The 20,317-nt window shown below is 43.3% G+C and overlaps 9 protein-coding genes across 9 annotated transcripts; 5 read left to right on the forward strand and 4 right to left on the reverse strand.

Moving 5' to 3' along the window:
• Positions 1 to 568: 568 nt before the first annotated feature.
• EAF02_007708 (uncharacterized protein) lies at positions 569 to 1,274 on the forward strand (the record flags this gene model as incomplete). Its single annotated transcript, XM_038903756.1, has 4 exons — positions 569 to 653; positions 736 to 954; positions 1,027 to 1,148; positions 1,212 to 1,274. The coding sequence occupies 4 exons, from the start codon at positions 569 to 571 to the stop codon at positions 1,272 to 1,274; spliced, it is 489 nt and encodes a 162-aa protein (XP_038756570.1).
• A 1,215-nt stretch (positions 1,275 to 2,489) lies between these two features.
• On the reverse strand, positions 2,490 to 3,362 carry EAF02_007709 (uncharacterized protein; the record flags this gene model as incomplete). The annotated part of the gene is made up of 1 exon (XM_038903757.1): positions 2,490 to 3,362. The coding sequence occupies one exon, from the start codon at positions 3,360 to 3,362 to the stop codon at positions 2,490 to 2,492; it is 873 nt and encodes a 290-aa protein (XP_038756571.1).
• Positions 3,363 to 4,800: 1,438 nt separating this feature from the next.
• EAF02_007710 (uncharacterized protein) lies at positions 4,801 to 5,784 on the forward strand (the record flags this gene model as incomplete). Its single annotated transcript, XM_038903758.1, has 4 exons — positions 4,801 to 5,212; positions 5,324 to 5,413; positions 5,521 to 5,636; positions 5,692 to 5,784. 4 exons carry the CDS (start codon positions 4,801 to 4,803, stop codon positions 5,782 to 5,784), a joined length of 711 nt encoding a protein of 236 aa, XP_038756572.1.
• A 930-nt stretch (positions 5,785 to 6,714) lies between these two features.
• Positions 6,715 to 7,365, reverse strand: EAF02_007711 (uncharacterized protein; the record flags this gene model as incomplete). The annotated part of the gene is made up of 2 exons (XM_038903759.1): positions 6,715 to 7,254; positions 7,318 to 7,365. 2 exons carry the CDS (start codon positions 7,363 to 7,365, stop codon positions 6,715 to 6,717), a joined length of 588 nt encoding a protein of 195 aa, XP_038756573.1.
• Positions 7,366 to 8,092: 727 nt separating this feature from the next.
• On the reverse strand, positions 8,093 to 8,585 carry EAF02_007712 (uncharacterized protein; the record flags this gene model as incomplete). The annotated part of the gene is made up of 2 exons (XM_038903760.1): positions 8,093 to 8,445; positions 8,558 to 8,585. The coding sequence occupies 2 exons, from the start codon at positions 8,583 to 8,585 to the stop codon at positions 8,093 to 8,095; spliced, it is 381 nt and encodes a 126-aa protein (XP_038756574.1).
• A 2,124-nt stretch (positions 8,586 to 10,709) lies between these two features.
• EAF02_007713 (uncharacterized protein) lies at positions 10,710 to 12,034 on the forward strand (the record flags this gene model as incomplete). Its single annotated transcript, XM_038903761.1, has 2 exons — positions 10,710 to 10,963; positions 11,050 to 12,034. The coding sequence occupies 2 exons, from the start codon at positions 10,710 to 10,712 to the stop codon at positions 12,032 to 12,034; spliced, it is 1,239 nt and encodes a 412-aa protein (XP_038756575.1).
• Positions 12,035 to 13,252: 1,218 nt separating this feature from the next.
• Positions 13,253 to 15,320, forward strand: EAF02_007714 (uncharacterized protein; the record flags this gene model as incomplete). The annotated part of the gene is made up of 5 exons (XM_038903762.1): positions 13,253 to 13,437; positions 13,492 to 13,623; positions 13,674 to 13,783; positions 13,845 to 14,470; positions 14,529 to 15,320. 5 exons carry the CDS (start codon positions 13,253 to 13,255, stop codon positions 15,318 to 15,320), a joined length of 1,845 nt encoding a protein of 614 aa, XP_038756576.1.
• A 675-nt stretch (positions 15,321 to 15,995) lies between these two features.
• Positions 15,996 to 16,974, forward strand: EAF02_007715 (uncharacterized protein; the record flags this gene model as incomplete). The annotated part of the gene is made up of 2 exons (XM_038903763.1): positions 15,996 to 16,126; positions 16,257 to 16,974. The coding sequence occupies 2 exons, from the start codon at positions 15,996 to 15,998 to the stop codon at positions 16,972 to 16,974; spliced, it is 849 nt and encodes a 282-aa protein (XP_038756577.1).
• A 303-nt stretch (positions 16,975 to 17,277) lies between these two features.
• Positions 17,278 to 19,926, reverse strand: EAF02_007716 (uncharacterized protein; the record flags this gene model as incomplete). Its single annotated transcript, XM_038903764.1, has 3 exons — positions 17,278 to 17,419; positions 17,532 to 19,702; positions 19,798 to 19,926. The coding sequence occupies 3 exons, from the start codon at positions 19,924 to 19,926 to the stop codon at positions 17,278 to 17,280; spliced, it is 2,442 nt and encodes an 813-aa protein (XP_038756578.1).
• Between the last annotated feature and the right edge of the window lie 391 nt (positions 19,927 to 20,317).

Below are 20,317 nucleotides of genomic sequence, written 5' to 3' on the forward strand. Positions count from 1 at the left end.
TTTCTTTCGGATCTTCTCCGTCTCTTGGGTGGCTGTCTTAGACATCCTTCAAGACCACCAAGCGAGTGCGAGTGATGGCGACTGCGGGGTGGCTTAATGAAAGTAAGGGATGTAATTGTTGTCTTGTGGCATAAGGGTAGTTCCGAGGTGGCGGAAGCGGTAGTAGGTTTCCCCGCTCGTAGTTTCTCTCTTGGTGTTCTCGGCTTTCGAGTTACGACTCCGATACTTTGCATAGAAAATTCTTGGAAACACGATGATTTCGGAATCGTTGGATTGAAATTCATGCTTTCAAGGTAAGAGTTCAGTTGGATAGAAAGGGGTGAGTTGTGATCAAGTCACGACATGATGGATTGTGTACGCCTATTCTCAGGTGGCTCATCGGCTGCAGCATGAATTAAAACAATTGGGAGCGGTGAAGTCGTGACGGTAGTGATGATAGGAGAGTCAATCTATATAAACCACTTGAATCTTGGATTTCTAGTAAACATCGATTTTGACATTGTTGTCAACAGGCACTTATATCATCTCTCTCAAATACCTATTTCTTCTGTAGATCACTTGAACAAAAATGCATTCTCACTTCTACACTGCTGTCCTCGCGGTGCTTTTCCGCATTACCCTCTGTGATACCTTCTACTACGAGGGTATTAGCAGTGTGTTAACCTCTACTTTCACTCCCATCACCTACTTATGACACATATCCCTCTTATCCAACGAGCAAGTCAACTTCCACAGAACAAACGACTTATATACTACCCACTAGCGGAGTTCCAACTACAACCGAACCCACTACTTATGTATACCCCACAACCACCACATCTTCATCATCAAGCACCTGCGTATCTCCAACTTTCACCTGGACGGAACCCACTACTGTTCCTACAGACATACCAAGCTATGGCAGTTATCGCATGGGGAAACGTGCTGACCCTCCCAAGCTCACACCAGACCAAAGTGAGTTCAGCTTATAGCTTTCTTTCTCCTACCAGATTACTGAACAAAGTTAATCATCATTACATGTAACAGTCGAGAAACTAAGAAAGCTCATCCGCATATATGATGCGATAGAGAAGGCAAAGCCAGTAATAGATAAAGCAATCGAAGACGGTCTTACTAAGTGTCAAGATTTCAAGGATTTAGTTGCTATTGTAAGTTTACCTGTTGTTGATGAGTAATGAAATATGATACTAATGAGTTTGCTTTAATTACAGCTCAAATTGTTCGCGCCTATTTTTGATGGACTTCAGGAATGGCTTGATGAACGTCATTTGTGATTTGATAAAACATGGGAAAAGTTTACATCTTACTTTTTTTTCGAACAAGGAATTATGGAATGGTCATTTTTGGATGTATTCAGATGGGATCTAAAGAGGAAGTCTGCTTATCTTTGGCACATTTGACATTCGTTTGGCGTGCTCGAAATTCATCTGTCTTTACCCATTCTACCGGTCTCAATCACTCACGACTTATGATATATTACTATTATTCTCGATTTTTTAACGATCTACATTCCCAAATTGTGCTCGCAGCGTCCATCTCCATTGGCCTTGGTCAAAATATACTGTGACTCTCGAAGATTGAAAATTCTTCAGGGAATAGGCTCATTCCACAGTTCAACTGCGAGAAATGAATTTGAGGTCTTGCTACTTACTTCGTGTCTCTAGGGTGGTCAAAATTATACAGTTATGTGGTATTAATAGAAAGCTTTGACTGCTTCAACATGCATATTCCTACGCGATGATGGGAGTAATTCTGACCTTTGGTGAACCAAGTCCTAGATGATAACAACGGGTTTTGTTTAGGAGAAAGAACCGATATATTTTAAGTTACGCCCTTTTGCAGGCCATCGCAACGTGAAGTTAGGAGAAGTCCTACTGAAGTCAAACAGCACCAGACTTTGGGGGTGTTGGTGTTCCTTCTGTGAATTCCCCTACTCAAGTCATATTCACGATATTTGTTACCTTATATAGCTATTAACTTTTCGGGAGCACAATTTGCGGCCCCTTCCTCAAATCTAGACCTTCGAAAAACATGAAGGTATTTTAAGACATGGCTGGACCCAGATTCTTTCCAGATATGGAGGCTGATGATAAAATAGACTCTACATTTTTGGCACCAACACCACGACGACACCTTTTAATATAAAAAGTATTTAGCTTTGTTGAACAACGGCTTCCAAGCATTCATACTTCTCTTCTCAGCTCCTTTCAATAATATCGCAAGTCTCTAAAGTGATTTAATTTTCAATAGTATTCCACGAAAGCTAATTACATCGAAACCAAGGCTAGATTCTTGAATGCCAAACCTATGTAAATCAATGTCCGTTTGATTTACGTAATGAATCTACTCATCGAAGCTCGATTTATTGAACGGGATCCAAGCTATACATTATGCCACCACTTTTAGGTCGCCTATTAGCCCGATCTCTTCCAAGTTGTCGTCTCCTTGAAACACGTATTGCACAGGGAAATTCTCCTGCCCAGGAATTTTCAAGACGTGCCGAATGCCCACTTCCTCCCATTTTCCAGTCTGGCAATAGCCTTGTTGGGCGAGTGCGCAATTGGCGCGATGATGAGGGCAAATTGTGAATAAATTTCATGTCTCCGGTCATATCGTAGCCTTGGCGACAGGTATGTACCACTCTTTTCCAAAGATCGCCGAATTCCATCACACGGGGGGGGGAGTGCCTCTATCCATGAATTTGGTAGGGTCAATTGAATCACTAGCGCACGTGTTGTTTCCGCTCGTCTTCTGATGTATTGTCGATACTGATCCGCAACCTGATAGTCAGGTGCGAAATATAGTGCCGCTCCGTAGCCTCGAAAATCAGTCGCTCCCTCACTCACTAGAGAGCCAACATTAATCTTGCCATCCCTGTATTTCAACCTCTCTGTCGAGATGGCTTTGAACAAGGTTTGAAGACCCGGGACTCTTGTGTTTCGTGGTACCGCACTACTTGCAACACTAGGATTAATGGTATGGTTGTTGATCGTCCTCTGATCGCTTTCCTCCTTGATTCTTTCCAAACTTAGGTATCTTATTTCCATGGTTTCGGTTACCCAATACTGAGCTGACTTTGTGCATCTTACGTCCGTAAACTCGACATCCATTATTGCAGCAATAAGCTCCTCACTTATTCCCCAAACCCTCATATGCTCCTCCCAGTCGCTGGAGCTATCCTCGAGAACCTGGCGAGGGATATATCCTAAAACTTTGCTGATAAACTCGACCTCGAAGATTGTTCCCTGCTGATCCTCTGTTGATTTTGTTATCTTCCAAGCGTCCCATATTTCAGCAGCTTTATCGGGAGTCCAACCAAGCCATTCAATGGTCTCCTGGCTCTCGAGAAACTCGGGCATCATAGTGAAGCCTTTCGTGTCGATTCCCTCTGATGAACCGGAACCGGAACCGGATGAGGAGAGTGATGCATCTTGTGAAATGGATGATGATACTAATCTTCTTCGGCGTGTAGCTGGTTTGAGGAGATTTCTTTTTGTTAAAAATGCATCGTCGAGGGATTGAAGATGGGTTTTTCTGCCATGGTGAGAGAATATAGTCTGAGGTAAACTCTAAGGAATTTATTATAGACTGAGAGTGTGTTCTGAGTCGTCTACCAGGTCTACTAGATGTGAGAGAATAGTGTGAAGAGATATAGTGTAATGAATTGATTACAGATTGAGAATGTATTTGGAAATGCCTGACAGATTTGATGTCGAGAAGATCAAGTTGTGTTGCAAAAAAATGGGAGCGATGAGGTATATTTATAGTAGGTACGAGAAGACAAGGTTGAGTGGGTAATGTGGTGTATTGGTCTAGAATCTGTGATTCATAGTCATTCATTCTAAGTTGTAATGATATGATATTGTTACCTAGTTACAAGAAGTTTGACAGTAGTTGAAACTAAGTTGACAGTAGTCCAAACTTAATCTGATAATAGTTCAAACTGAGTTGATGAGAAGTAAAAAGAGCCGACAGTAGCTCAAACTAGTTTGATACTCAAATTCCATGTCATGAACTAACGAAAATAAAAAGACGGGATGAGATATTCGAAGTGACTATCAAATCTAGTTCCGTCATAATCAATCAGTCCTTAATCTTAATAATCTTTAATTGTATTACCAAACACATTCTTAAGAATCATAAACTTATAGTTCCAGCTTTGTAAGTGTGCGAAAAATAGTAACGCAATTTTGATGAACTATATGTAACACAACGCTCTCTCCAACAAATCCAGGTACCCCTCCAACTGACCCAAATACTCCTGTCATTCCCGATCCTTATCCACTCACTCCACCTAAGAAAGGACATAGAAATGTGACCGAGAAATTCGTAAGTTGTGCCTTTTACTGGTACTAAACTATATGGAAGAAAAGGCTGATATGGGTGCGCAAAGCTGGATCGACTTAAGAAGCACGCAGGGCCGGGGCTTGGGTTTCATTAAGAATGGCGATTTTAAGACAAGAACTAGTTTGCTGCTTTCCCAATGTTTCAACGGTAAAACGAAGCGGAAGTAAGGGGAAGTGTAGGTGCTTGGCATTACTTGCAGATCTTTGGCCATGGGTAGTATAAGGACAAACCGCATTATTTGGCCCCTGCCTTTGATATATAGATCAAGGTCAAATTTACCTCAAAGTGTTTGTGGGCTTCAATGCGTGTGGTCATGCCAGTAGTACCAGCTCCACATTATCAGTACATTCGGTCACAACATTAATTTCTGTTCCGACATCAATAGTTTACAGTTCCAAGAATTCTTCCACAACTGCATACCCCTCAAGCACACATTCTTTTGGATTTTCGTCAATGAGCACCTCTGCTTCTAGCAGAACCTCTACGAGCGGTATCATATCATCACTTATCTCTTCAGCAACCTTATCTAGCTCAGAAAGCACTCTGCATACATCCACCGCGTTCCCTTCAAGTCTTATTAGCATATCTACTTCACAAATATTCGAGTCAGGCTCCACCTCATCAAATAGATATCAATCGGATTCAGCTTTTTCCAGCATCTTTTCAGCCACCAAATTTCCATCAGATACCACTATTCTCAGCTCTGTGTCTTTCTCCGATATCACCACTAGTACCAAATCTTCAACTACTTCTACTACAAGCTGTAGCGCAACTCCAAGCAGCACTAATCCATGCCCAGAGCTTCAACTAGTCGGCAATGATCCTGATCCACTTGATGAGGATAAACCTATTACGAACAAAAAGGGTATTTTTGACTTCGATTTCTTTTACGTAGATCGTATAGAAAATCCACAATTCTAAAACAAACGATGAATATAGATGTGCAACAAAAAGCTAATCTCGATATCCATACTAGTTGCAGAATGCGAGAATTGGTTAGAATCAAACGTCGAACCTCCCGAGGGCTCAACTAATTCTCCAGGATACATAGCCTGGGACCAGATGCGTTCGTATTGTCCATTCTCTAGCTAGGCAGCTCCACAGTCTGATTTTCTGATCTTTTCCCGCTCCACTTTTCAAATTGAAGAAGCTAACTTGGTTGCTTTCTCACAGGTGATCGATGTAATCGCATTGAGAATGTAGATAAGAATGTTGCCATAAGAAAAGAATACATACTCCAACAATCTTCTGTATTCCGGTATGAATGTGTTCAAGAGGCTGTTGCGTGGGTATGTACTCTTCCTAATCGGTTTCATTTGTTGAGTACTATCTAATTGTTTCCAGCTTAAAAAACACGCGGATAAAATACCGGGTCTTCTTGAGTGGTTGGAGGAGCATAAGGATGATTGGCATTCTCCATGTGGTCCGGGGATATGAAGATGTGTCCATGTAGCACATTTTTATACGCAAAGGCTTGGCTGCAGAGGTACAAGAGGCTCTCAAAGTTTGTTGACTCCTTCTTGTATTGTGATATGATCTCGGTTGGCGTTAAAGCAGGGTATTTAACAGTCCGAACTGCAGTTCAACAATACAAAGATTTCATATCTAAACGCAATTAGACAATTGGAGATCTTCTAATTGAGTTCAACATCATGAATAACTTAAATGTTCTAGTAAGTTTGGAGTTTAAGAATCGTTCTTGTCGGATCACAATACGGACTATTAAATATTCTACTCTTGAATCTCTTATTTACTCAAAAAATCTGATCCGATGTTAATCACTACACATTATTCATGAATTCAAAACAGCTCGAGTGACAAAATCTTATAAGGGAAAGTAGCAATAGACTTCTATCAGGCTCTAATCCTTGAGCTTTAAGTGACTCAATAGATTCAAAATACAAGAAGAGGAAGCGGACAGCAAACAGGTCAAAGTTCTACGATCGAACTTATCTCTTTGTCATTTAAATATAGATTTCAAGCTTTAGACTTGTGAAAAATGGAAGTAATAGACTTATAAGACAGCTATTTAAAGGGACTATCGGATATGGATTCTTTAATGGCGAGTCATTTCTCAATTTTGTTGAAATCCGGTTGTGCTACCAAATACTCCCTCAGAGTCACTACTCCAAAGTCAGAGCTTCATTAGCGAGCAAACGATAGTCTTCTGGTTATGATGAACCATAATTAACAGCTATTTACCTATAAGTTGCTTGCAAACAATGTGAAAAAGATACAGGAAATCAAGAATCATCATATTCATCACGTGATGTGGCTAGATCAAAAGTGGCTAGGTTCGACGTTACCTTGGGACCTCCATCAAAACAAGGCAGGAGGAAACTGACAACGCATCGCACACCCATTATTCTACAAACTTTCATCATCCGTCGAAACATCATCTTCCTCCAAATCGCACTCCTTCATTGGGGTATCCACTTTTAGCACCCCCTCCCCATCCACGCTAGTCCCCTGACCCTTCTCCACAATTTCCCCAAACAACCCCGGTTTCGTCTGCAACACCCCCGCCACCCAACACGCCTTGCGAAACTCGACGCGATAATCCTTCCACTCCGTCGTTTTCTTCCCCTCGTCCCATCCCCCTCTCTCCACTACCTCCATCGGCATACTGTCCAGCCGACTCCACAACACCACCGTCTCATCTTCTATACTCCGCGCATCCAGTACCGCGAATGTGTTGCGGCTGAAATGGTACCCATCGGTTTGCGGAGCCGAAGTCACGAATTCGGAGAGCGTGGAGAGGGAGGCGTTTAGGAAGCCGGTGGGGAATGGGAGGATGGTGGTGCGGGTGCGTTTGCCGAGGGGGTGGGAGGTGGGTGTGCGGACGATAGACCAGATTTTGGAACTTTCTTGAGTGCGTTGGGAGAGTTTGATGAAGTGAGAAATTAGCTAGAAAAATGTTAGTAAGTAGGTAGCGAATGCGATGGTTTGAAAAAAGGGAAGAAGTCATACTTCGGGTGGGATTTCAGCAGTGCAGAAGGTGAGGATATTTTCAGTCATCCTGATGGAGTTTTATGAGGTTGTTTTGGAAATTTGGGAAATCTGTGTTGAATTTTGTTCTGATTAAATACCGGGAAATGAAGTGCTGAGCTTGGTTTTTTTATCACATTGATAGATTAGGATGGCTGATGCCATGAAGTGTATCGCCTAATTTTGTCACGTCACCTTACATAATCAAATCGTCGCTGGTAGGGTAAATAAGGAATTGAGTTGCAGGAAACGAACAAGATATCTTGTATTTTCGGAGAGCTCAGTACCAATCATATCTTTCACATTAAGCAGTGAGTGTGTCATCCCCTTTAATTCAAGAATCTGATAATCAGATAAAGGCACCAGATTTTCGCTTAAATCTAGGAGGATAAGGTCCGATATGATGGTTTAACGTCGAGAATCATTAGCATCGACAGCCGCATGATTTTAGATACCTCTGTATTTTCTCAGAAATATATAGCAAATGAGTGAAAAGCAAACCCCAGTATAATCACATGGCAAAATAGCTAAAAGAAGAAGAAGAAGCCCCCTCTAACACGATTTTAGTCTCATGCTATGCGTATAGTCTACAATCCTCTAGTTGATTTATATCACCCATATATCACCGACTTAATCTTTGACTGAAAGAACAAGATAAAAAAATGTTTATACTTCACCCTATCCAAATTCCGCACTTCGTATCATCCTTAGTGGGATCATAACAAATGATTTTAATAGCCAATAGAATCCGTGGTTATCATAAATATTCCTTGCAGACATCAATGTCAGGAGAGTGGTGTACATCCAACTCTTCATCATGGACCTCTGTCACGAAGCATGCTAATCTGGCTCTCATCGTGTAATTGAAATCTGGGAAGGTCACACGTTCGATATGCTGGCTCATTCTCGAGTGGCATAAGTGCTGAAGATCGATATTAGCATCTTGCTTATTTCCGTAGTCGATGCTGAATAGATCGCTGCCTTGATTGAAGTAGACAGAGAAGCAGAATCTGTATGTTGCGGTTCTGTAGCCTATGTCGATGATTAGTTCAGATATATCTGACAGTTCGGATTTAACGACTTCCGAGACTCCAGACCCGGTGCCTCTAGCTGTATGCAAGTTGAGTGATTAATAATTGAGAATCGGGGAGAGGCAGCCATAAAAGCCAAGGGCTCGTGGTGATAGTACCCAAAGGTTCAAGATATCCGAGATATCACGCACTAATGCTAAGTCTGTGTACACGGCGCATTGCAATTATACGTCATGGAAAGCCCCAGCCAGTTCGTGTTATTTCCCCAATAGAAAAGAAATTCTGGCGTTGATATCTTTTCTAGGCAACGATATACAAAAAACAGAACTGCTCAGTATATTCATCACGAGGCCGACGTATCTCCCCCCTCTCGGGAGGATCCGAAAATGGTGCAAAAGCGGGGTGTAAGCACCCCTACTCCACTTTAAAATAGCACTAGAGAAACCAAATACGAGCCGGCTACCGAAGTTGGGCCCTTGGTTCCTGGAATCTAGGTAACTACAAATTTTAAAAGAAAAACGGGGTGATTCTGACGCTAAGCAAAAGTTATACAGCATGGAGACGTGTCGGCGGGCTGTATACGAGTTGTAGCATTGCAAACAGAAAATTGTACAAGCAACCATTTGGATTAGTTAATCTGCAGGAGTATGGATGAAGCATTCGGTCTGAACATATGACGTTAACACCTTGAAAATGCCTCACTACATTGAATTGATGCAAAATCCCCCGGATGATTCCATTTGCTGAAATCTACTAGGAAAGTATCTCACTAATACTACCCAAGAATCGTGCATTTGCAAGTTACCAAGCAGCTACCAACCATTCACAATCATCGGCCTAATTGCCAGGGTACTCCATTGGCGTTGTGACGAGTGAGAAGTGTTCTGAGGTCATGAGGTGTCGATTCTAGAGACCAGCCCAAACAAATCCCAATGGCGTCGGAGAGTCGTGGTATTAGCGAGTGATGAGTCGCGATCTTTTTGAGACAGGGATACAGATATAGGATTTGATGTTCTATCTCGTGATATTCCGTTACGGAATCGCATAGATAATTCCATACAAGAATACCTTCAAGTTTGGGGCATATATCATTTGCTAACTTCCGTCATCATTGTACAACTGGAAACCGACGTAACTATAGCAAACAGTATTATTTGACCAAATTTTATCAGTAATCTCAGTAAGATGGATACAAGTTTGGCTAAGCCCATAACTGCAAAGCAAAGGGGGGATTTAGAAAATAAAACATAAGCCTTGTGGCTTGCCAATTTGATTCGAGTTATACCGCCCGGCGCACGCCGTATAATCCCATCGTTTTGAAACGACCACCTGGTGGACGGTAGAAAGTAAGCAGAGAATAACTCTCATTGGCTCTACGCACACGAGACGTTTTGGCGAGCACGCATCTCAAACAACGCAATTGCATCGATGAAAGCGGCACAGTAAGCTCGAAGCCTAATTTGCGGCCCACCACTCGCTAGAAGGCTGACATGCTCTTTTAATAAACATGAGCCACCACATAGTTGTGTTGGCTCAAGATTCCTGGCTTGCCGTGCCGCCTCGGCTTTGTCCCAAAATGTTCGGTAGTTGCTAGTGCTATCTCACGCCGCAAATGCCACCACTAGATGGCTTCCTCCTGAGAATAGATAGCATAATGTCTGCCGGTGAACGTTTTTGCAATATAAATAGTATACTGATTACTTTACTAAGCATGTGTCAAATTCAATGATATCGCTGTTGTAACATGTTTCTCATCACACAATGGCGCAGTCCGAGTGAATTGTTGTGACATGTTTCTCATCACACAGCGGCGCAGCCCGAGTGAACTCAATGTAGATTCCCCGCGACCCCATTCACTTGTGTAACGATAGACATAATTGAGTAATTAGGGTAGAGCATTATCCTCTCTTTGAGCCTTGAATCTTGACGTGTAATTCTGCATCTATTCAGCGCCACTGTAAAGAAATTTGAGAACGAAACTTGAGAAGCCTTCTGCGTGGTGTCAAACTCCGAGGACTATCACCACCCCCACAAGACTCAGTAACTTGTTTCGGATAAGCTCAAGAATTTATTGTGCCTGCGTATATCAACGAGCACCATGCAGTTGAAGAAAGATGAGGCATGAGAGCAAGCCATACGTACTATCGATACGGTATGACGAAGATGACAATAACCGCTGCGAAGGATTCAGGGGCTATGTATCTTGATACTAAAGCCTCAGTGAATGTTGGCATGTTTTCCTTTAATATTTAATGCGTCTTCCGATATATCGTAGTGATTCATGAGGATTGGCTTTCTTATTGTATTTCATAAGATAGCGCTGCAGCACAGTCGCTCTTCAGAATGGGTATTCTCACAAGCAATACGCAACCCCGAACAACAAATTCGACATTTCGACTATTAAATCGACCAAGTTACGCTCATTCTGAACATAGTATCAGCGATATGGGCGACAGTATTGATAAAAGGCGGTGTTGCCTACCTATCTACCATCGATCGGTTGATGGTCTTCCAAATCCAATGAAAGGGGCATGGAACTGGAAACGTAGATTTTGGGTATTGCTTTATCTATCAGTTCTTGGCAGTATTGCCATGTTGTCAGTATTGCCATGTTGTCAGTACTCTCACAAATCTTGTTTGTGTTTGTAACTACTGGAATTCTTCGAACTAACCAGAACCTTAGGCTATGGCTTATGCTACTTATGACCCTTCCCCGTCACCACATGCCTCATGTGCCATCGAGCGGAATAAATTATTTGGTTGAGCAGTGGAAAGATCCCAGCGATCCATCTTCTCTCCTTGCACCTTGGAAGCCAGATTTCACAAAGGATATTGTACCGCTGTCATGCCATTCTCACAATGACTACTGGAGATCCGTTCCTCTTTTCGAAGCTGTCGCTGCAGGTTGTACAGGAGTAGAAGCAGACATATGGCTAAACAATAAAGCCGGTAGCGATGGCTTGTTAGTTGGCCATTCTTTGAGATCGCTCAGAGATGATCGCACGCTCCAGAATTTATACATCAAGCCCCTCCTCAGCATCCTTGAGAATCAAAACAATAATTCTACAGAGTCAGACGGAGGTTCCAGCAATCCTAACGGCGTATTCGAGTCGAGTCCCAATACTACTTTAACTTTAGTCTTAGATTTCAAGTCCAACGGGTCTGAACTATGGCCTATAGTGAACCAGGAACTTGAAGCTCTTCGTTCCAACGGTTGGCTCACCAATTGGAGTAACTCGACTGAAAAAATCAACTGGCGCCCAATAATTGTCGTCGCTACAGGAAATGCCCCATTTGACCTCTTGATCTCGAACACTACCAACCGCGATGTATTTTATGATGCCCTTCTCAAGGATATCGCCAACCCTAAATACAATCAATCGAATTCGTATTATGCAAGCGTTTCCATGAGTACTTTGGGGAAAATCTGGCTTTGGAAATTCAGCTCGTCGCAACTAAACCAAATCAAGACTCAAGTCGCTTTGGCAAACGCAAAGGCTCTCAAAGCTAGGTACTGGGACACTCCAGCTCTGCCAGTAATCTTCAGGGAATATATCTGGGGAATTTTGGTGGAAAATGGAGTTGGAATGCTAAATGTTGATGTGTTTCCATCATCGCTGTTCTATCTCTTGGTCACTAGACTTGGTCAAAATAGACTTGCATGTTAGATTTCTTGCAGATTTGAGCGCAAGACAATCTTGCGAATTGCCTTCTTTGACTGGACTTGAGGTCTTTCGGACCTATATTTTGGGTCGCTGGATAATCTGACCTCGAGATATGCCGATACGAGCGTCGACAAGTATGCTATGAGCAAAAAGCCTGTTTTGTTGTTGCCTTGAGGAATTTGATCCATTTTTGGAGCCAAATGCAAGACATCCTGCAAGATGTCGAGGACGATGACGCGTCTCCACAAGGACGGAACGAGGTTAAGCTTAAGCCATCAAGATTTCCAAGAAGGATTGTAATGTCGATCTCCAATTGAATGATGGGAAGCATCTGATTCAATTGATAGATTTTAATAGAAAAACCAAAGAGTACTACTATAAGGTTTACTTGATCTGCAACTTTTTTTTGTTCTGTTGTATGCGCGTGTAGGAATAGGAATTGAGTTGCACGCGAGAGGATGGTCACGAGTCTAAGCTAAGGTTACGTAAGCGTGTGTGACTACCTCGCTACCTACCCACAATACTTCTCTGTCGTGCTAAGGATCTTTTTCCTCGAGAATAACTTCAACCATAATCTTGAATCGGTCTTTCGGACTTTCCATCGTTGTCTTAAATGGCCGATTACTGCACTGCTCTGTTTCAAAGAATTTTACACTTTTCACACATCAACCCGAGGTGGAGTGGTCGGAAAAGGCAGATTCCAGCAATAGACACAAGCGGCGTTCCAATAATGGAGATGCTCATATTGAGTTTAAGCATCACTTCTCCCTGTTGTCAGCTCATGTCAAAGGTTCACTTGATTCTCATGGTGTCTATGAAGTCATCACCAGTTACAAATGCAAGTGTAGATCATCGCACTCCGATACACCCCAACTACCCCGCATTGTTGTGAGACCTGCAGTAGTTCTGCCGCTCTTGATATATATCGGTACATACCAGCCCGAAATTCGATTTAGCAAAAGATATTTTCCGTACGCTTACATGCGATAGAAAGTTTCTGATTCGTAATGATCATAATAACACACAGCTATCGCTGCATCTTGCCCATTTAGTATGCATATAAGAATGGTGGTGGGAGACAAGCAGAGGGAATTTCAACCCTACTACAAAGCAAATGGGCATAAGACACCTTAACAGTCCCATTCTGGTCGTGTAAATATGATTTTGACATTTTCATTCTGATCGATCAAAATATCCTCGATTGGACGTTAATTTGTGATTATGCTGCTTTCTCATTTCCTTCTACTATTTTCGGCAACAATCATAACATGTTCGCCGGTAGAAATTACTAAATCGCAGTTCGGTGAACGTCAAAGTAGTAATACCTCATCTCCAATAGTTGACCTCGGATACAATGTATATCAGGGATATTACAATTCCACATCACAACTCAACATCTTCAAAGGGTATGTATCGCGTCAATTCAATCGTTCGTAAAAGCAGGAAACTCACAGATCCAGGATTCGATATGCGGCACCTCCAACAGGAGCACTGCGCTGGCAAAAACCACAATCTCCTGCAGTGAACAGAACTTCGATGATAAAGGCAACTGCCTACCCTCCTCACTGCCCCCAAAGTCCCAACGCTCCTATGTAAGCATCAGTCAAGTGTTCCTGATATTCCAAAATACTAACAATCCAAGGGCCGCAAATTACAATTTTACCAGATCAGGTCTTGGGAATGAAGATTGTCTATTCCTAAGCGTGTGGGCCTCACCAAATGCGACAAATCTTCCAGTGATGGTTTGGATTCGTAAGTCTATGGTTTATGTCCATTTCTTTCCCTTTCGACGATCCAAGTTAACTCCCTTTAGATGGCGGAGGCTACGGCACCGGCTCCGGTAACAATGATTTTTCGGAATTGGCCAACACCAACTCAAACGCCTTTATTCTAGTAGCGATCCAGTACCGGCTTGGAGCCTTTGGGTTTCTTTCATCGTCAGAACTTGTCGGCTCGGGCGGTATCCCAAACGCCGCTCTTTATGATATGAATTTCTCACTTCAATGGGTTCAAACTTACATTTCCAAATTCGGAGGTGATCCTTCCCGTGTGACTATTGCCGGAGAATCAGCAGGAGGCGGGGCGGTAATGTTACAAAGTATGGCTTTTGGTGGAAGTTTAGGGACGAGTTTGTTCAATAATGGAATTGTGGCAAGTCCGTATCTGCCAATGCAGTATGATTATGACGGATTGTTACCAGAGGAGAGTTATAAAAAGTTCGTGGAAGCTGTGGGCTGTGGAACGGGTAATGGGAGTGCTTTCGATTGTCTGGTCTGTGCGGATACGATTGCGTTGCAGAATGCAAGTGCATGTATCTCTGCAAGCGTGAGTTACGGACAATGGGCTTTCTTGCCAGTAACAGATGGCGAATTTGTAGTAAAGAGACCATCGGAGCAACTATTAGCCGGCGAGGTTAATGGTGTGAGAATGTTATCCGGAGTGAGTATTCCTTTCAACTATATCCTCAAAAATAGGACGCGCAGCTAACCTTTCCTAGAACAATGCTAATGAAGGCCCTGTATTCGTCCCACAACACATCAACACAACTACCGCTTTCAACACTTACACACAATCCCTCTTTCCTCTAATATCTAACTCAACTTACGATCGCCTCCTCAAAATCTACTCCATCCCACCAACGATCCCAGGTCCTCTCTTCGCATCAGCAGGTAATCATGGTCCCACGGCTCTCAACCAATCTGTCTACGCTATGGGTCAACAGCAACGAGCCAACAACCTGTATGCTGAAACTACCTTTGTCTGTCCCTCTTACTGGTTAGCCTCCGCATATCCCCAAGCCTGGAAATACGAGTTCAGTGTTCCTCCATCGCAGCACGGAGGAGATTTAAATGCATATTATGCTGTAAACCGTGAATACATCGGCTTCGGAACACTATCTCCTGGCTTCCGTACTGCGGTGGAAAAAATATGGGGGAGATTTATCATTTATAACGATCCAACACTACCTAATGATGTCATTACATCTATCACCACTCTTGGGAATGGAACTCAGACGGGAGATAATATTTCTGCAGCAGGAGCCGACGTATGGCCGCTATGGAAAACTGATGGGTATGGCGCATATCAGATGTTAAAACTGAATATGACTGGAGGGCAACCGAAAGAGGTTGTATGGACAACGGCAGATGGATTGAGTTTGAATGTGACAGAAAATACAGGGTCAGGATTGGAAGCTGATTTAGCAATCGTGAATGCTTACGATTGGGAAGGGGGGAGGGGAGCGAGATGTGATTTCTGGGCAGATATCGGAAGCGAAGTGCCAGAATAGAGCAGAGACGATGAAAATGAGGATGTTATTTTGAGAAAGGATGCAAAAATGTTTGAAAAAAACACTCAAGTCTTATTCACGTGCACAAATGCAAACATGTTCCTTCTGCTATCATGTTGATGCACTAACTTAATATGAATTGATACTGTGTATATGCGTATTTTTGAAGACGAAAATTAAAAGAACTGATTATAATGCCTAGAGACGAAGCTCTTCTTATACTTCATGAACGAACGATCCAGACTTTTAGTATCTGCTATGAGAGCACAATTGAAGCTGGATTATCATTCACCACAAAGAAAGTTAGAGACTAAACGAGAATAGTAAAATCAATATCAAATCCCAAGTCAATCTCATCCCCAAACGAATACGAAAATATGAAGCTATTCCAGGATCTGCTTATCTAATCACGATAAAATAATCCCTGTCGTTGCGAATTATAGATAAGATAGCGTCATCGATTCCTATCCACCAAAAGATATATGTCGGACATCACCCCACTATCCCATCAACTCATTAAAACAATTACAAATAAATTCATATATAAACTTTACTCTTGTACTTTTTCTTCTTTGTTTTCGGACAATCTCTTTCTCCCTTCTCTCATAATCTCAATCGTTGAAATCGAATTCCGCCAGAAAAGAAAGAAGCAAGATAGAAACGAAGCACGCAAAAATGGTTAATTCAGTAGATGATCAAACGGCAGCCCCGTCAATTGAAGTCAAGAACCTTACCTATAAATTCCCGGATTCGACTTTGGGTCTTACGGATATCACGCTGAGTTTGCCGCCTAGCTCGAGGACTTTGTATGTTGGCTTATTATTCCGGTCTGCGCTGTCTTTTGGCAGATGGATATCCCTTCACTCAATCTCTCCGCACAATTCTCATAATTTACCCTCCATCTTTGTGAATCATAGCTAATCTCCTCCCTCTCAGACTCATTGGTGCAAACGGAGCTGGCAAAACCACACTCCTCCGTCTCCTCTCCGGCAAACGACTTGCTCCCACCTCTACAATTTCCATCTCCGGTCTCGATCCCTTCAAAGACTCTCTCGTCGGCGTAACCTATCTCGGCCTCGAATGGGTACTCAATCCCATCGTACGAACCGACATTGGTGTGCGTGAACTCCTCACTTCCGTGGGCGGAAACCACTATCCCGAGCGAAGAGACGAGCTTGTGCAGGTTTTAGATATTGATTTGGAATGGCGCATGCATCAAGTATCTGATGGAGAAAGAAGAAGAGTACAACTTGCCATGGGACTTATTAGACCGTGGAGAATTTTGCTACTAGATGAGATTACGGTGGATTTGGATCTCTTGAGTCGAAAGAGATTTTTGGATTTCCTGAGAGATGAGACGGAGAAGAGAAAGTGTACGATTGTGTATGCGACGCATATTTTGGATAATTTGGCGGGATGGCCGACGGATCTGGTGCATATGAGTCTTGGACGAGTGAAGGAGTGGGGGAACATAGAGAAGTTTGAGAAGGAGATGAGTGGAGATAGTAGTGGAAATTCGAGATTGGGAGAATTGGTTCTTAAGTGGTTGGGAGAGGATTTGAAGGAGAGAGGACCCAGGAAGAACGCCGGCAGTTCGGGCACTAGTTATTTGGTGGCAGGTGTCGGTGGTTATGGAAGTGAGAAGATGGTTTAGCTGAGGGGATTGACGGGGAGCAGGAGGACAGGGAAAAGGTTAGATGGATTCCAGTGAGAATAATGTGGTGAAGCGCTTTAACGCGTATATACACATGGGACAACACAGCACTCGACTTCAACTAGAGAGCAGGTCCAAGGGATGTTTCATATTTCATACTTTTATTTTTTATTTTGTCTATTTTCTTTAGAGTGCCTTAACGCCTTTAACTTTGTATGTATCTATGTATGGGCAGAAAGGTTTGGCGTTCAACAAAAGTATCACAGGAGGCGTACTTTAACATACGATACCCCTTAGAATTATTCAACATAGAGAATAAATCCTCAAAGAACTATCTTCACTTGCAATTGCAAGTTCCATGCTTGAAGTGTTATTCTCTGATGTTTCTTTTGAAGATGGTTTCCATGCTAATTGGGTGATGGCTTTGGAGGGGTAGTAGTTATTGCTATGACATCGAGTTAGTATATCTAAATAAGAGGAAAGAAGAATTAAAGTAGAAGTTTGAGGGAAGATCAAGATCAAGATGAGAATCATTAGGGAAGAAAAATAACACATACCTAATCTCCAACTCCAACTCAGCAACAGTAATCTCATCTCCAATCTCCACCCGATAAACCTTGAATCTCCCAACTTCAGTCCCAACAGCTAAATACACGGTACTTTCCCCCACCAGCTCATCGCAGAAATCAATTGCGGTAACAGGCGCTTCGGATGCGATGGTCGCTTTACATACGAATTTGTCTTCTGCGTCGCGGCCCCAGATCTTGACGCTTTTATCGCGTCCTGCGGTTGCGAAGACGGGGGATGTGCTACCAGAAGGAGAAGGCGCCCACGCCGCATCAAGAATCATTCTCGTGTGGCCTTTCGGGTTACTCTCCGCCAACGCATAGGTATTTCGATCTGAATCATCGCGTTTGAAGATCGCCCATTGACGATCGCGTCCGACGGAGAGGAGATACTTGTCATCGCTTGAGAAGCGGAGACGCGCGACGGTGAGAGAGTGCGCGGTGAGAGAAGGTTTGAGTTCATGCCATTCTTTCGTTTCGAAGAGTCGGATGACGGCGTGGTCGATCGAGCTGGCTTTGCAGGCGGTGGCGATGATCGAGCCATCGTGGGAGGCGGCCAGCGCGGAGATTTCGTAGCCGTGGCCGTAGAGTTTTTCGGTTTCGGGCCAGAGCGTGTGTCGGGAGAGATGGTCTTCGAGGGGAGGGGAGGAGAGATCGAGGGTTGATTTGTGCACGATGGATGCGGGGTCTATGGCGTCGCGGTCGCGGTCGTCGGGTTGTGAGACGGTTTGGTCGTCGGTGATGGCTTCGATGGCTTTGTTGGAGAGGCCGAGGACGGGCATGTTGGCTGCGTCGGGCATGTTGGTGGGGTTTTCGTTGCCGATGCCGCAGAGTTTGTGGAGGAGCGTGGCGACGGCTCTGGGTTCGTTGAATACTCGGAGGAGTTTCTCATCGGCGCCGGAGACGAATTGAGAGACGCCGAGAGAATCGATACAATTCAAATCATAGCCGTGGATCTGCGGTCTCGCCATCTCATGCCAACTGCTTAGTGCATCTCTCTTCCACTGGGCGTGTAAGCGAGTAGTTTGATCCGTGCTAGTCGAGAGTAAATAACTTCCGTCTTTCGACCATGCGATTCCCATGACAGGTTTCACATGGCCTGTGATGGCAGTATTTTGGGCCCAGCGATCGGAAGATGTATCGTGGTTCCATAGACGCCAACTTCCCGTTCGGCCGAGCGAAACGACGGTGTTGCCGGTGGGAGACCAGAGACCGGTCCAGAAACCGCCGGTGCTACCGGTGGCGGTGGTAGAACCCTTTTCCGCACTGATCTCGCCAAGTCGTGCGATGGTTACCCAGACGCCGGTGTGGGTGTCGGGTTCCCAGATGGCGAGAGAATTATCTGCTGATGCGGATAGGAGTTGGGGTTTTTGGTTGGAGGTCAAAGATGGAGAAAGCCAGCGTGTACTGTAGATCCAATCTTCGTGTCCGAGCAGTAAAGCTTCGAATGTAGCTGAGAAATCTAGTTCTTGAGCTTGGAATCGATGAGCCTTGTTGGATAGAGATTTTCCAGGCATAAATGCACCGAATGTTGGATCGGCTGCTGTGGCTGCGGCTGGCAATTCTTTGCCTTGATGGATTCTCCAGAGTCGGATGTATTTATCCTGACTAGCTGATGAGAGTAGTAAATCACTCGTGAGACTATCGCTCTCTTTGGTGAATTCTAATGATCTGATCCATCCTTCATGTCCAGATAATGTGGCTTTGTACTTGAATTCTGACCCTGCCTGCGCATCAAGCACATGAAGTTGAATAATATCCTTAGTACCTGCAACTGCAAGAACCAAAGAATCTGAAGCTCCAGTCAAAGGACTCAAAGCCAAAGCCAAAGGGAATAATCGGGGAGTAATCGTGATAGACTGCTGCAAACTTGCAACACTGCTGTCATCCAGTTTCCACACATTGACAATAGCATCTGCTGATCCGGTAGCAAAGATTTTGGATCCTTCCGTCACAGCTATACAATTGATTGTGCTCTGATGATTGGTAATAGTTTGAACACAAGTAAAAGTCTTGGATACTTCATCCCGTTTCCAGATCCTGATCGTCTTATCAACAGATCCACTGAGTATGAGACCATGTGATTTCGGCATGAATTTTACCACATTAACAGTATCCGTATGGCCACTCAGAATTTCGAAAACACCTCTGGAAGTTTCACTCTAGAAATCATCAGTATCTTCTCTTGATAGGCATCATGGGACCAGTCATAAATCTCCATGATCCGGATCTTCATCAAAGACATGTCAAAACTTACTTCGGGATACCATAATGCGATATTCCTATCTGTTCCATAGGCCAAAAGTCCAGACTCGTCCCAATCGGCAGCAGAAGGATGTCTATTGGCACCTGCCGCAAGATATTCTGGAGTAATTTTATCCATCATATTTAGTATTGTTTCATCAACGCATTCACGAAAGAAAATAAGATTTATCGTAAAATCGTTCGGATCATATCCAGGTGGAACGCCAATATCATATAAAGTCGTGAATTCGTGGTGGGTTCAATATTGCTGTTCTGGAGATATTTTGTTGATGTCGTGAAAATTGTTTTCACCCATTTTTACAGGAATTTTTGGTTGGAGTCACATCACCACAATGCATTTTGAAAATCGGTTAAATATCCAAATTTCATTGAAACTCTTTGATATTGATATGAAAAGAAGTGTAAGACTTAGAATTAATTTTATACATCTTGTAAAACTGGGCATTCAATTCTTCTATAATTCTTTCCATCATAAACTCAGGTTTCCACAAAGAATAAACGTTGCTGTCTGA

The sequence above is a fragment of the Botrytis sinoallii genome (genome assembly GCF_014898435.1).
Source record: "Botrytis sinoallii strain Bc 23 chromosome Unknown BSIN_013, whole genome shotgun sequence".
Taxonomy (NCBI): Eukaryota; Fungi; Ascomycota; class Leotiomycetes; order Helotiales; family Sclerotiniaceae; genus Botrytis; species Botrytis sinoallii.